The sequence below is a fragment of the Motacilla alba genome, chromosome 1 (assembly GCF_015832195.1).
Source record: "Motacilla alba alba isolate MOTALB_02 chromosome 1, Motacilla_alba_V1.0_pri, whole genome shotgun sequence".
Classification (NCBI taxonomy): domain Eukaryota; kingdom Metazoa; phylum Chordata; class Aves; order Passeriformes; family Motacillidae; genus Motacilla; species Motacilla alba.
This window is the reverse complement of record NC_052016.1, coordinates 54,706,589-54,718,997: the sequence shown is the minus strand read 5'-3', so window position 1 is coordinate 54,718,997 and position 12,409 is coordinate 54,706,589. Positions and strand designations below refer to the sequence as shown.

The 12,409-nt window shown below is 42.7% G+C and overlaps 1 protein-coding gene across 5 annotated transcripts in view; it reads left to right on the top strand.

The window, feature by feature from the left end:
• ATP8A2 (ATPase phospholipid transporting 8A2) overlaps window positions 1-12,409 on the top strand; it is a 313,238-nt gene that overhangs the window by 288,272 nt on the left and 12,557 nt on the right. For all 5 annotated transcript variants that reach the window (XR_005258169.1, XM_038147367.1, XM_038147375.1 and 2 more), the window contains one exon: window positions 11,210-11,301. Coding sequence is in view for 4 of the 5 variants with exons in the window: in XM_038147367.1 (XP_038003295.1) it covers window positions 11,210-11,301 (92 nt within the window). In the remaining variant the exon portion in view is untranslated. The remainder of the gene's footprint in view (window positions 1-11,209; window positions 11,302-12,409) is intronic.

The window sequence follows — 12,409 nt, the reverse complement described above, 5'->3', positions numbered from 1 at the left end:
AGAGTTCAGGTGGAGTAAAGCCTGATTAGGCACCAAAGCAAACTTTGCTTTGGAAACCCATGTCACTTTATTGCTCCACTAGCCAACTAATGGAGAGTGAGCAAAGCCGTGCAGCACCCTCTTTGCGACAGTAGATTTCCTGTTCCAGTGGGTTTCTCTATCTTGGAATTGCCAGAGAGCTCCCTTTGAAAATGGCTTTTTGGTTGTTTTTCTGTCCTGTTATTAATTGGTTGGTGGGCAGGATTAGATTGTTTGATACTGAAGAACAATGTGGCTTTCATGATGTGCATACTTTACAAGGAGCTGAGGGACCTCTCTGGGCTGTTGCTGAAAAGTGCCCGCATCGCTCAAGTATTGGGAGAAATTTCTTCAAATGAGTCAGAAATCTGGGAGGCAGAGTCTTGCCTTGAACAAAGGTGAAGGGAAGTGACTACTGACCTAGCCAGGTATAGCTGCAGTGTGTGTTTGCACAGCATTTTTCCATATGCCCCTTTACTCTGGCTGCTCTCAGACACCCACCGGTGATGGCTGGGGTGCCGCTTTCATCTCCGTATCATAAAACAAATACTGGTTTTTCCAGTGCACCTAAAACAGCAACTCCCCACAGTCTCTCCATTGTCTGTCTTCAACAAGGAGACATGCTGGTGTAGATTCTCCTCTATTTTAGTACTTCTCACCAAATCTAACCCAGTTGCTTCGGTGAAAAGTTCATGACCAGCTCTCACCCTGAGAGCAAGTTGTATTATCTGTCTTGGCCTTGGTTTTATTTGGTGTGTGAGGGCAGGTGCCTGTCTCATTTCAATAGCTGTGTAACATGGTAGATTCCCCTGCTCCACAGGTCCCTGGGGAGGAGCAAGAGGGCAACACGGGAAACCTGCCTTGGGCTTGTGGCTCTGCAGAGAACTGAGTGGCAGAGGCTCAGCCTCTCACTAGCAGAGGCAGAAATGGTAAAACAGATCAAACTTTTAAGAAATACATTAATGAAGTGAGGACCTGATCTTCTGGCTCCTGAGGAAGAGGCAAGCTTTTTCATTAGGATCAAGAGGAGTGAGGCTTGGGCTCATTGTATTTCAAACTACTCTGTTTCTCTGTTGATGCCCCCCAAGTTACATCTACTGGAATAGGGAGACCATGCCATCAAGGCCCCTTTGCATCAGCAGATGCAGTGAATCTTACTTGAATCAAACTCAGTCTTGTACTTTCAGCTGGTTAAACAGCTTGGGATGTTTGGAGCCAAATTCTTGTTTCATGAATGTGTTGACTTCGATGTATTTACTCAGGATATGCATGACTGTGATCTGAATCCAGCCCATACACTGCAGCTGAGCATAAAATGAGGTTGAAGAGGGGAGAGGTGTATTTTGGGTTTTGAGGTCTCAGCATCCTTTTTATCAATTTTTCCAGATGTTCTTCGCACCATTTCTGGGAAGGAAAGGTGAGATTTCTCCACCAGCATACACAAGAAAGTGACTGGCATATTTACGATTTTTCCTTGCAGCTTTTCTAGTAAAAAGATATTAGACTCCTTTTACTAGCAAAAAGCACATAAAATTATATCAGTGTTTTTTTTTTTAATTCTTTGATTCCATATGGTAAACATTCATGTATGGAAGGTGGAAAAAGCATAATTTTCTTTTATTCCATGCTTGTCCTTATCTCTCTCCCTTCTGTCCCATATCAGTAAGGAATCATCACATTATTTCCTCATTTTAATATGTACCATTTATTTCTGGCATTTCTAACCCCTATGTGTGAGGCACTTGACATTACCAGGTTTGATTCCACTTTGGGGAGGCTGTGGGGTAGAGGACAGAAAGGGATTCATAACCTGGCTGGAGGTCTGAAGGGGGAGTTACCATGTTCCCACTGGCACTGGGGACCCAAGTGCCTGCTTGCTAGTGCAAACCAGTTAGAGTTGACATTCCCCTTCTGCAGTGCAATTAATTATTTGCCATCCTGGTTGTAGCTATCATGTAACCTTGAGGGAGATCCACTGCACAAATAGGGTTAAAACCTGGTGACCTGGAGAAGGATTTAGAGCTGTGATCAAATCTGCTATCAAAGTCAAAGTTGATGGAGGTACAGTATTAGAACAAAGGCCAAAATGAAGTTGTAAACTGAAAAGAAAGATTAGGAAAAAGGAACATTACAAGATGAGAGTTAAAACTGATTAAGGGGCCCATCTCTCTGATGCCTAATCCTGACTTACTGGGTTGGGCACTGAGGATCTCCACAGGGGAGGGAGGAAGAAATCTTCCCTCCAGGCTGCACAGCAGGAGAACTGCTCCATAACAACAGTTCCAGCCTAATGGCTTCAGCAGTCTGCCTGGACCCTGGCTCCTCTGCTGGCTAACCCAGTCTCAGAAGAGAGGCAGGACTGTCTGCATTTTCCTCTGTGATCTGCAGTAAAGAATAAAGTGCCAAGTTAAGCGTAGCAAGAACAAGAAAACACAAGTTGTATTAGGTGTTAAATATTTAGTGGACAATTACAAAATACTTAAAAGCTTAAAGAAAAGCAATTTTGGGTTTGGTTTTTTTTTTTTTTTCAGTTCAACTAAATGTCCTGGGCTGTGCTCTAAATTGTGTTCATGAAACTTTCAAGGTTCATTTTTTGTTGTTGCCCTGAGCTGTTCTTGAGCTTTTCTGTAAAGAAAAGCTTAGAGTTTTTGAAGACAGAAGTAATCTTAACTTCAGTAAAAGTATATAAGTGAACTTCTAGTAAATCAGTAAGTTTGGATTTTTAAAAAATCCACACACAAAACCCCAAACCAGAAAAAAATCTATACACAGAGACCAAGCATGGAAGACTTCACACTCCAAGGTGACTACTTCAGAAAAAAATGAGTGAGTAGGAAAAGAATGCTATAATTGCCGCTGTATTGCCACCTTATCTGTAAAGGATATGACCAAGCACCCAGTAGAGTAAGTGCAAAGTGAGGCACTTAGAGACAAGAAGTCAACAGCACTGATACCAAAAGGAGGGTAGCTGAAAAGCAGCAAGCCACACTGAGTCTTTTCTGCTTCTCAGACATTTAAATTGAGTCAGTTCCCCTGTTTTGGGAAGGCTGAGGGCAAAACTGGGCAGCTTCAAGTTTTGTTTTAAGTTAGTTGACTTCAGGACATCTGACAGTGATGTCTGCCTTCCACCCCTCCCCCAAAGAAATGCATATACACGTGCTTAGTGTTTGCAGTGCTTGGAAATGAAAGGTACTTTAAGCAGAGAGAGACCTCCATTATTTTCTAGGATTGTTGCATTTCAGAGAGGCATGTGATGTTTAGCACTGATATTTTCAGATGGTATTTTTTAAAGGTGCTTGGTCTTTTTACAGTGGGCTCACCCTGACTGGACATTAGGTGCCCATCAAACCTGCACTGCTATTCCATCTTGGAGCTGGCTGGCATTGGCTCTGTAGGACATGGGGGAAGCTTCTGAAAGCTTCTCCTAGAAGCTAATCCTGTTACCTCCCACTACCAAAACCTTGCTATGTAAACCCAATATCATTCTAAGTAGTTTTTGAAAGAAGTTTAGGAATAACAGTCTCAAAAATGAAGGCTAGAATGGATAGTCCAAGTGATTTTAGGAATAAAAGAAGGATCTGACTTTTCTTCCTTAAGACATTTTTAATGAAAAAAGAAAATGGAAATCATCTTTACTTATCATGAAAAGGAAAAGCCTTGTCCTGCTTTTAGTCATACGACTTTAAGGACCAACTTGAGGAGGATTCTGTGGATTTAGAGTGGAGAATTTGGCCCCAGAACTCTATATATTATCTGTGTGCTGCAAATGGGGACTGACTGAAGCTCACAACACGTCCTGGCCTCCATCTGCTGCTGCAGGGTGATTCTGCCAGGGTACAAGATGGTGTGGCAATGCAGGCAGACCTATGTGCACCTGCCCTGGGCACTGCTGCTGCACGCTGGCTGCAGGTGCTCCTCCATGCGGACCTCTGGGACACGGAGGGAGAGCTGCTGTTTGGCTGGAGTAGCGTGCTGCCAAGCCAAATCACAGCTTGTAACAGCAATGTTTCTTCAGGGCTTTGGTGAGGGCCATGCATCCATGGGTTTCTGTTGATGTGGCTGCTAGGCTGGCTTAATAGTTTTCCAGGCCACTCATTACCAGCCGTGGTCATACTGGCCCATCTTTGCCCCAGCTGCTCAGCTGGATCAGCTCCAGTGTCTGGGTCCATGTGATGTGTGAGCTGAAAGAAGTGGGGTGGTGTGGGGAGCACTGTCAGGTCACTGACTGGTGAGGGCAGGAGTTGCTTTAGCCATCAGTCACCACCAGGACATCCATGGGGCTGCTGCTGAAGGTGTATGACACTCCCTTAACCTTTTCACATCCAGGCAGGATAAAAAACTTGCAGCTGCATGTGGGCTGAGCTCAGTACCCCATGTTCTCCTGGACTGGAGAGCTGGCTGCTCTCAGTATGCTCCAAGTCACCCTTGCAGGGCCACACATCCAGATACATTTGATGCTTATCAGGTGAACGTTTGGCTGGATAATGTTAGGTACAATTTATAGAGAGGGAAGGTTACTCTGTGGCTTTCACATGTGCTTTGGAAGTACCTGGAGAGGAGCACTAAAGAAGACCTGGAAGTGCTACACTATGGCAGAGTGTAAGAGCTCAGCTTCTCTGGAAAGCTGGCTGTTGCTGAGTCCGCAGCAAGGACTTGGTACTCCTTGAATCCTGGCTGTCTGCTGCAGGAGTCACCTCTGACAGGTAACTTCTGGCACCTCCCAGCCTGCAAGTGGCACAGGCAGCGCTTCTGTATTCGTTCCCCTGTGGCTTTTGCCTGGTGGCCCTTTGGTGTCCTCGTGGTGGGTTTTTATTAATGGCGTGCTGAGTATTTACAGTAAAATGCAAAAGAAATGCGGTTTGGGATGTCTATTTCAGCTGGATCCAGAATGATTAAGGAGCAGTGTTTGTAGATGCTGACTCTGCAAAGAAAATGCTGGGTTTTTTTTTTGTTTTACTGTTTATATGCCTCAGACACTTCCTTGTGAAATGCTCCAGAGATTTCCTTTGATTACATTGCCGCTTCATTATCAGTAATGCCTGTTTGCCTTTTAAATTAAAAAGACCTCCTACTCTGACCTCAGAGTAAAACATTCCTGCAATCAAATGCTAGATAACAAAAAATAACATCTCCTCTTTGTGGATGGAAAGAGGGAAGCCAGCAGAAGCCCCTCGTTACCACTTTGGCAGTTCTGTAGGAGGGCGAATCCTCTCTGTGATGTCTGTGAAGCCAGAGGATGGAGATACAATTGCTCTCTGAGCCAGCTGGGCCTTTCTTCCACAGCCCTGGGATGTTCTGGGTGTTTGAGCATAGAGTTTTACTGAGCTCTCAGCCTTAGTGTGACTTGCATTTGAGATGGTTTGCATGCTTTATTTTTGAATTCCTGGTCTGAAATAATGTTGTTTTTAATGTTATCTTTATGTCAAACCTATGAGCCTATGCTAGTAATGTCTCTGCCCACTGTATAACTTCTAAAAATTTTAAGCAAAAAAACCCATGTTAAACCAAGGCCAGGGTGGTTCTGGGGCAGTGCCCTCGTCCAGCAGGGACTATCTGAGGAAGAGCAGTAGTTTCCTCTGGCCAATTAGAGATGTGGCCACAGCCTTTGCCTGGTGTAGGGTTCTTGCTCTTTGTCTGCCAGCACTGTGATCGATGCTGTAAGCCTTTAAGCAGTGTTATGTTGCATGAAAGGTGAGAGATGGAACTTGTGAATAAATCCTCAGGAATACCTGCCATGTCCTAGCAGCCAGAGAGGGATCCACAAGGCCTCTTTGCCAGGTGATACTTGGGAAGAAGCCGTTGTTCTTGAACCTCTGATTCTTCTTCAGAAGACACGTAAGGGAATTTGAGAGCCAAGAGACTGAAATAAAGATCAACAGTGTGCTTGTAAAGGATTTGGTGATTAAGATTGATCAAAGCTGTAGAGGTCTGCTTCAGACCTTTCTTCTTGCTCTTTTTATTTTATGTTGATGTGATTTTCAGTGACAGAAACATGTCAGCAAGAAACAGCAAACTTGTGTGTAAGTTATTGTTTGAAATGTATGGAAGGGATCAAGTATTATGTTTTAATTCTAAAATTTAAAAAGAGAGAGAAGAGTACCCTCTTTTCCCCTCAAAATTAAATACACAGGGCAAGATGACAAGGACAGAAACTTCCTAGTCTTTTACCTTCTGTTTAGCCACATGGGATATTTTGCAAAAACTTCTCTTCCCCTCCCATCCTTTCCCATCCCTGCTGTCACAGTGAGAGGGCAACATGTTGCAAGATGTTTTCTCCAACAGGAGAATAATGCAAGCCAGCCAGAGTTTCTCAGGCTGTCTTTAACAGAGTGTGTGCCAGTGGAAGCAAAGAGACCGAACAAGAGTTTACCTGCTGTTTCTTTTGAAAATATTTATGGGTAGGAGGGAGGCTGTGGAGTTAAGGACAGAACTTCAGCCTAAGCATTGGAGGATTTTCTGGTTTAAACCAAGCTGTACAATGATTTACCTGTGGCTGTCTGCTGCAGCTCCACTGTAGGGTGCAAGAAGCAGTGATGCTGCACCTGCAGGCAGTGTAGTGAGGGCTTAGTAGGTGTTCAGATGATAGGGAAAACAGCTGCAGCTTTCTTGTCCTCTGGGTTTACCCATGGACCCTGAGCATCTTGCACTGGAGAGCCAAGCTTCTGCCATGAGTTCCTGGCATGTTTTTGGCACAGGGGTAGCAGCTGGGAAATGTGCTTGTGTGCTTTAGTTGTGTCATCTCTAGCAGCCCTGGTAAGGCTTCACTAGGCACCTCAGTTCTTCTTTCTGGAAAGGGGAAAAGCAGAAACAAACGAAATAATTTCTAATGTCTGTGTCTGACTGAATTCTTCATAATCCAGAAGGGCAGTGAGTTAAAACCAGTGGCAACTGAGTGTATTGGCCTATTTGGTGTGCTTCTGCTCTGTATCTCCTCTGGTAAATGTAACAGAACACAAACAAGAATTCAGCTTTTATAAGAGAAGGATGACTCTAAATGTCTATTTTTTCTTTTTTAACTGGGATGTGCATGTGTTTTCAAAAGGAAGATCCAATTTTAAGAGACACCTGCATCCACTTTAACCTTCCGGTCTTTGCGATCCTGCTTTTGCCACCAGTCAATTAATGGACTCAGGAGGACATTGTGGGTCAAGCTATACCTAATACCCCAAATCCTCATTAACGCTAATTAGTGCTCAGTAGATTAATTGGTGGTGAAGCTCATCTTTTTTTAATTACTTGAGCAAATGAGACAGCAGGGCCTTGTGGTCAGCTTTGAATTATTCTGTTTGTTTTGATGCATCTCATTTGAATGTGTAAAGCCAGATGTTTGTTGCCTGGATTTAAGGGCTGTTTGCTTTTGTGAGGGATGAGAAGAAGAGAATACAAAAATAAAATGAAGGTCTCCATTGACACCTTAGAGCAATTCAGATAGGAAGGTGGAAGAGTTGTTTTATTCATGGAATTGAAAGCATTGTTATGAAATAACATGTTGCCTTTAGTTTACCTTTTGATTTGTCATTCACTTAATGAATTTGTGTGATGTTGCTAGCACAGACTTCCAGGCAGGCAGAAGTCATCTTGACTCTCTTATGAAGCCATCACAAAGGTATTCCTGGCCTAAGGTATTCTGCATTATTGATAGCAACTAAATCTGATTTTAGCTGGCTTGACTAATGGTTTTTTTTAATCCTTTTTCTTTTTTCATAGAAACCCTCAGAATTGGGACCTTTTAATAGTTTTTGTTCTAGTCAAGTATTTATTTAGTTCAAAGCATTTTGTCTGTGTCCTTTGTCCTTCATACAATTAGAGATAGATGGTGCCTCTCCCTTACCCCTTCAGAGGTCACTGACTAACCAGCTAAAGCATATTTCACTGTCACTTTCCATGTCACTGACTTCCATAAGAATGTCTGGCTTTGTGACTTCTTCCATTCTGACAAGATTTTTGAGTTCCTGAATATGAACACCACTGTCCAGTATTCAGAGTGTGATCTCGTGATCTCTTACCCTTTTGCCTCAATGCATCTGAAGATGCCATCCTCAGACCCCATGGGAGGGTTCAGGCCCTGGCTCGGAGTCACTAGAAAGCAGAATTAAATCTGAAAATCATGGCTAATGCTTGGGATTGATTTACAAGCAATATTTCTGTGAGAAAGACCTGTGAGCCCAATGTTGTTACTTTTGCATCAAAGTGTGAGGCAGACAGAGAAGTCTTCACTTTGTTATCTGTTAGCAGCAGGCAGAAACCTTTTCTGAAAGCAGGGACACGTATGGGTGCAAACACTGACTAATTAAGAAAGCCACTTCACTTTCCTTTCAGGGATTTTATTGGGAGATCTAATACCTGTTAGTAAATCAAATACTCATCCAAGTCAGAAGAACTGTGTTGCATTACCTTTGTATTAAAGGTTTATCTTATAGTACCTGACTGGTCTTGACTTGCAGTCTATTTAGTCATCCCTCATACTTGAACCACAAATCTCTAATTGTACTATGAGTTTTTCTTTCTCTGCATAGATGCAATCCAGTATCATTTCCCAAATGGAAAATCAGATGTGATTTCAGTTTTGAACTTGTTGATTATAATTAACAGTATCAAAGATAGTGTAGCTTTGGCATTCTTAGAGCTGCAATGTGTCACTCCTGTTCAGAGGTCCCTTGGCAGCAGGCTTTCCTCCACACATTGAATGCAGAAGCCTGAGGGGCTAAGCATTATTGGTCTGCACTTCGTCTGTTGCTGCATGGTAGACAAGCAGATGAAGAATTTTTCCTTGTGAGCTTTTCTGCTCACAGGAAAACTCTATTAATAGAATGGTTAATTCCATTCTCAGGCTAAGAATTTTGTGGCAAATATTGCTTATTTGTCCCTTACAACAGTATTTTTGATTGGTTTAAGTTTCCTTTTTTAAATAACTCTCTCACTGAGATAGAAAAGAGTCGCCCTACATGTTCTTTGCCTGCAGAACATGAACAAGTATTGCACTTGTGTCATTCTCAGGACAGCAGTGTGTTCAGACCGTGTTTCGCTAAACTAACAAGTTACCCGGCAGTCTCTTCTGCAGTCAGCAGGATGTTGAGCAGTACAGCATCACTGGTTTGCACATGCACTGGTAGTGGCTGGTTCTGCAGGCTGTTCAACTTCCTAAGCAAGGGAGGTTAAAGGTTAGAGAAGTCTCATGTCTTGGTTTGTGCCTTCCATTGCATCACCCTCACCTGGTGATTCTTTGTAGTATGTGTTTTCCATCATGCTGCCTGCTTGGAACAAGTAGAACTTTCTTTCTGTATGTACTAGATTTTTTTTACAGCCAGCAACTGATCTTGGTTTTTTTTAATCAGTTGGGCACTCCAAGATTTTTAGAAGCTTTCATGCTGTAGCCCTAGTTTTAATGGAAACCTCTGATCCTTTCTTCTTTGAACACATGTAGGTCTCTTGAGCCAAGAGTTGTTAGAGTTTGTTTGACAAACTCAGTTGGAATCAATACTTTTGCTTCAAAATTTATTATCAGCTACTGTTTTATGTTGAGGGAATACTGCTGACTGCAGGCAGGGAAAGCAACCTGCCATACCCATTGCGGGTGTGATTCTGTGGTGCCAGGGGAAGGAGGGGAAGAGACCAAGTGTCTGAAAATGCTGAGAGTTTGTAAAGATTTTGAGGAGGAGTCCATGGGTTTTACAAGCTTCTAGTTCAGATGTCTGAGCTTGGGGATCACAGGAAAAAGAGAAGGATTCCACCCTGTCTTTTGTGGACACCTCATTATGCACTGAACAGAGGACTGTGAGCCTGGCTATTACCCTAATGGACTATTAAGTGGAATATAAGCCTGCATGGCTGGATTACATATTACAGGCATCTCAGAGATTCTTTAGTTACTTTCCTGATTGAAGTTAGCAAACTGGTTCAGTGAAAGGGAGTTGTTTGTTTAAAACTGTTGTTAGCATGTCGGCAGCAGCAGCTGCGCTTGCTGGGATTTCCATTTCACACACCAGATGCGTGTGAATTTGTAATCTAACCCAAGAAAGATACCAGCATTGCCATTCAGGTGTGTATCCATGTTCGCAGCATAATCAGTGCAGTTGCTCCTTGTGAATAAAGATGTGAAAGAAAAAGCAGACTGGGAAAATGGAGACACAGTGTAAATGTGGGGCAAACGGGATAAAGGCACTGCAAGGAGCTGTACCAGCAAACAGATCCCTTCTATGCACTAGCTCCATCTCAGTGTCAGGAATAGGGGTGAGGAGGAATAAACAGACCAATTGTGGAGAACTTTGAACCAAAGTAGACTCTAATACCTTTCTGAGAATAATCTGATACATAAGTTACTTGAGGCTCCAGTGCAATGAGATTTGAAGGCCTACAATATTTTAAAACCCCCTTGAACTTAGTGGTATTCATATACATAATTAAGTGCTTTGAAAGGTCAAGATCTTAGTCATCATTTTTTAACTCTGGGCATAAAGTTCTTGATGAAGCAAGTGTTTTTTAATAAAAATCAAGGTGGAGAGTGCCTCTAATAATTCTTGTAGGTATATTAAACCTGTTGTAAGCATACTGTGTTTTTCACCTTGAGTTTGTATTTTCACTTTTCGTAAATTCAGCAGTAATTTTTCAGGTCTCTGACAAGAACTGTGTAAACCAAAGAGGTTTTTAATAAAAGAAACTGGATAGAAAATTTTCTTTCCATATGGGAGGTTAAAATGAGACCATTCTTTAGAAGGGAGAATTAACTATGGGTCCTACCTTTGGTTGCTTCAGGCCATTTTGCAGGTGTGATAGAAGCCTTCTACCTTCTGCTAAGCGAAAATGCTTTGCTCCTTCTCTCTAAGGCAGTTTGTGGATGTTGTGATTCATGTGCATAATACTAAAGATAAATCTTATTAATATTCCATATGACTCGATGTCAGACTTCTGATATGGTTTGTAATAATTTAGAGTCATCACACATTCAGAAATCACAATGATGGTGATATTAGGGATGAATTGACCGACAGTAGATTTATACAAAGTGTCCTTAGAAAGGAGGAGTTCTCTTGATAATGTGCTGTTCAAAGAAAGAGAAAATTCTTTTTCATGCTACAACCACCTTTAGTACTGACAAAGTCAAAGCTGCCAAGTACTTTAAATACAGTTGACTTTTACCTTGAAATGATCTGGTTACTTACTGGTGTGTTTTCTCTCTTTCTGTCTCCCTTAGCGTGAACGAACGTGACCATTTGTTAAAAAGGCTCGGCAGGAAAACTCCTCCGAGCCTTTTCCGTGCTCATTCTGTCCAGCAAAGCGTGTCACGTAAGTAGCGGCTCACGTCCGCCTGTGTTTCACAGCCTAGCCCCACATGAGGGAAGCCAAGGGTGATTATTTTTTAATTAAATTGTAGGTAGAGATAATCTAGCACTGAGGCTGAGCTGCCAAGCAAGACACGTACATTTGGAAGTGGAATTAGTGTATCTGGCCCTAGGCAAGGGGAGCTCAAATGTGGTTAATTCCCTGGGATTCAATCAACAGGCCCAAATGATAGAATCCCAGTATGCAGGTTCTCTAAAGGTAGAATTCTGATAGTCTTAAGAATAGTCTAAAAATCAAAAACTCTGTGTAAAGTAAATATAGTGGTCGAGCCTAGCTTTAATAGAAATTATTTCTGTATGAAATGTCATATTAGCTGTGGTTAGCTGAGAATACAGTGATTTTTCAGGGATGCCATTAGGGTTCTGTGTGTTGCTGATGAGGAAAGCCATGGCCTGCAGAGCTGCTTCTCTCCCTCTCCCCTCCCTCTTTGTCTGCTGCTGGGAGAAGACAAGCAACATCACAACTGGCTACTACTGCTGCTTCAAATAAATGGCATTTCTTGTTCACATAGAGGTCATCCATTTATTTGTCTTCCTGTGTCTGCTAGACTTGATGGGTTTTTGTCAGTGTTTTAAAGGCTTCCACAGTATTTAAAATCATCTCTAGCAGCTCTGTAGGCCAGATGCACCAAAAGACCATGCTGGCTTGAGGGACCAGGGAGTCCAGTCAGCCCTTTCTAGTGAGCAAATGCAGTCTCTCTTGTGATGAAACTGGTGGTATCAATAGGCTTATTTACTAAAGAAAATAACTTCCTCAGTGTGCAGTACTGCTGCACACAGGGCAAGGGGCAGACACTCAGGATTTGGGGTTTGTATTGCCATTGCAGTAGGAAGTGACAGCCCTGACTGCCTAAAAACCACAGAGGAGTCAAATCTCATTGCTGGCTGTGTCTCCTTCTGTAGCAGAACTGTTATGGCTGAGATCATGGAGGCAGAGCTGGGATAATACCTGAGGTATTCTTGTTTTCCATGGGAGATTGGACTAGAAACCGTGGGACAGTGATGGATCTGGTAGTCTTTGTCCTTGATAGAGCCATTGGAAGACCACCATC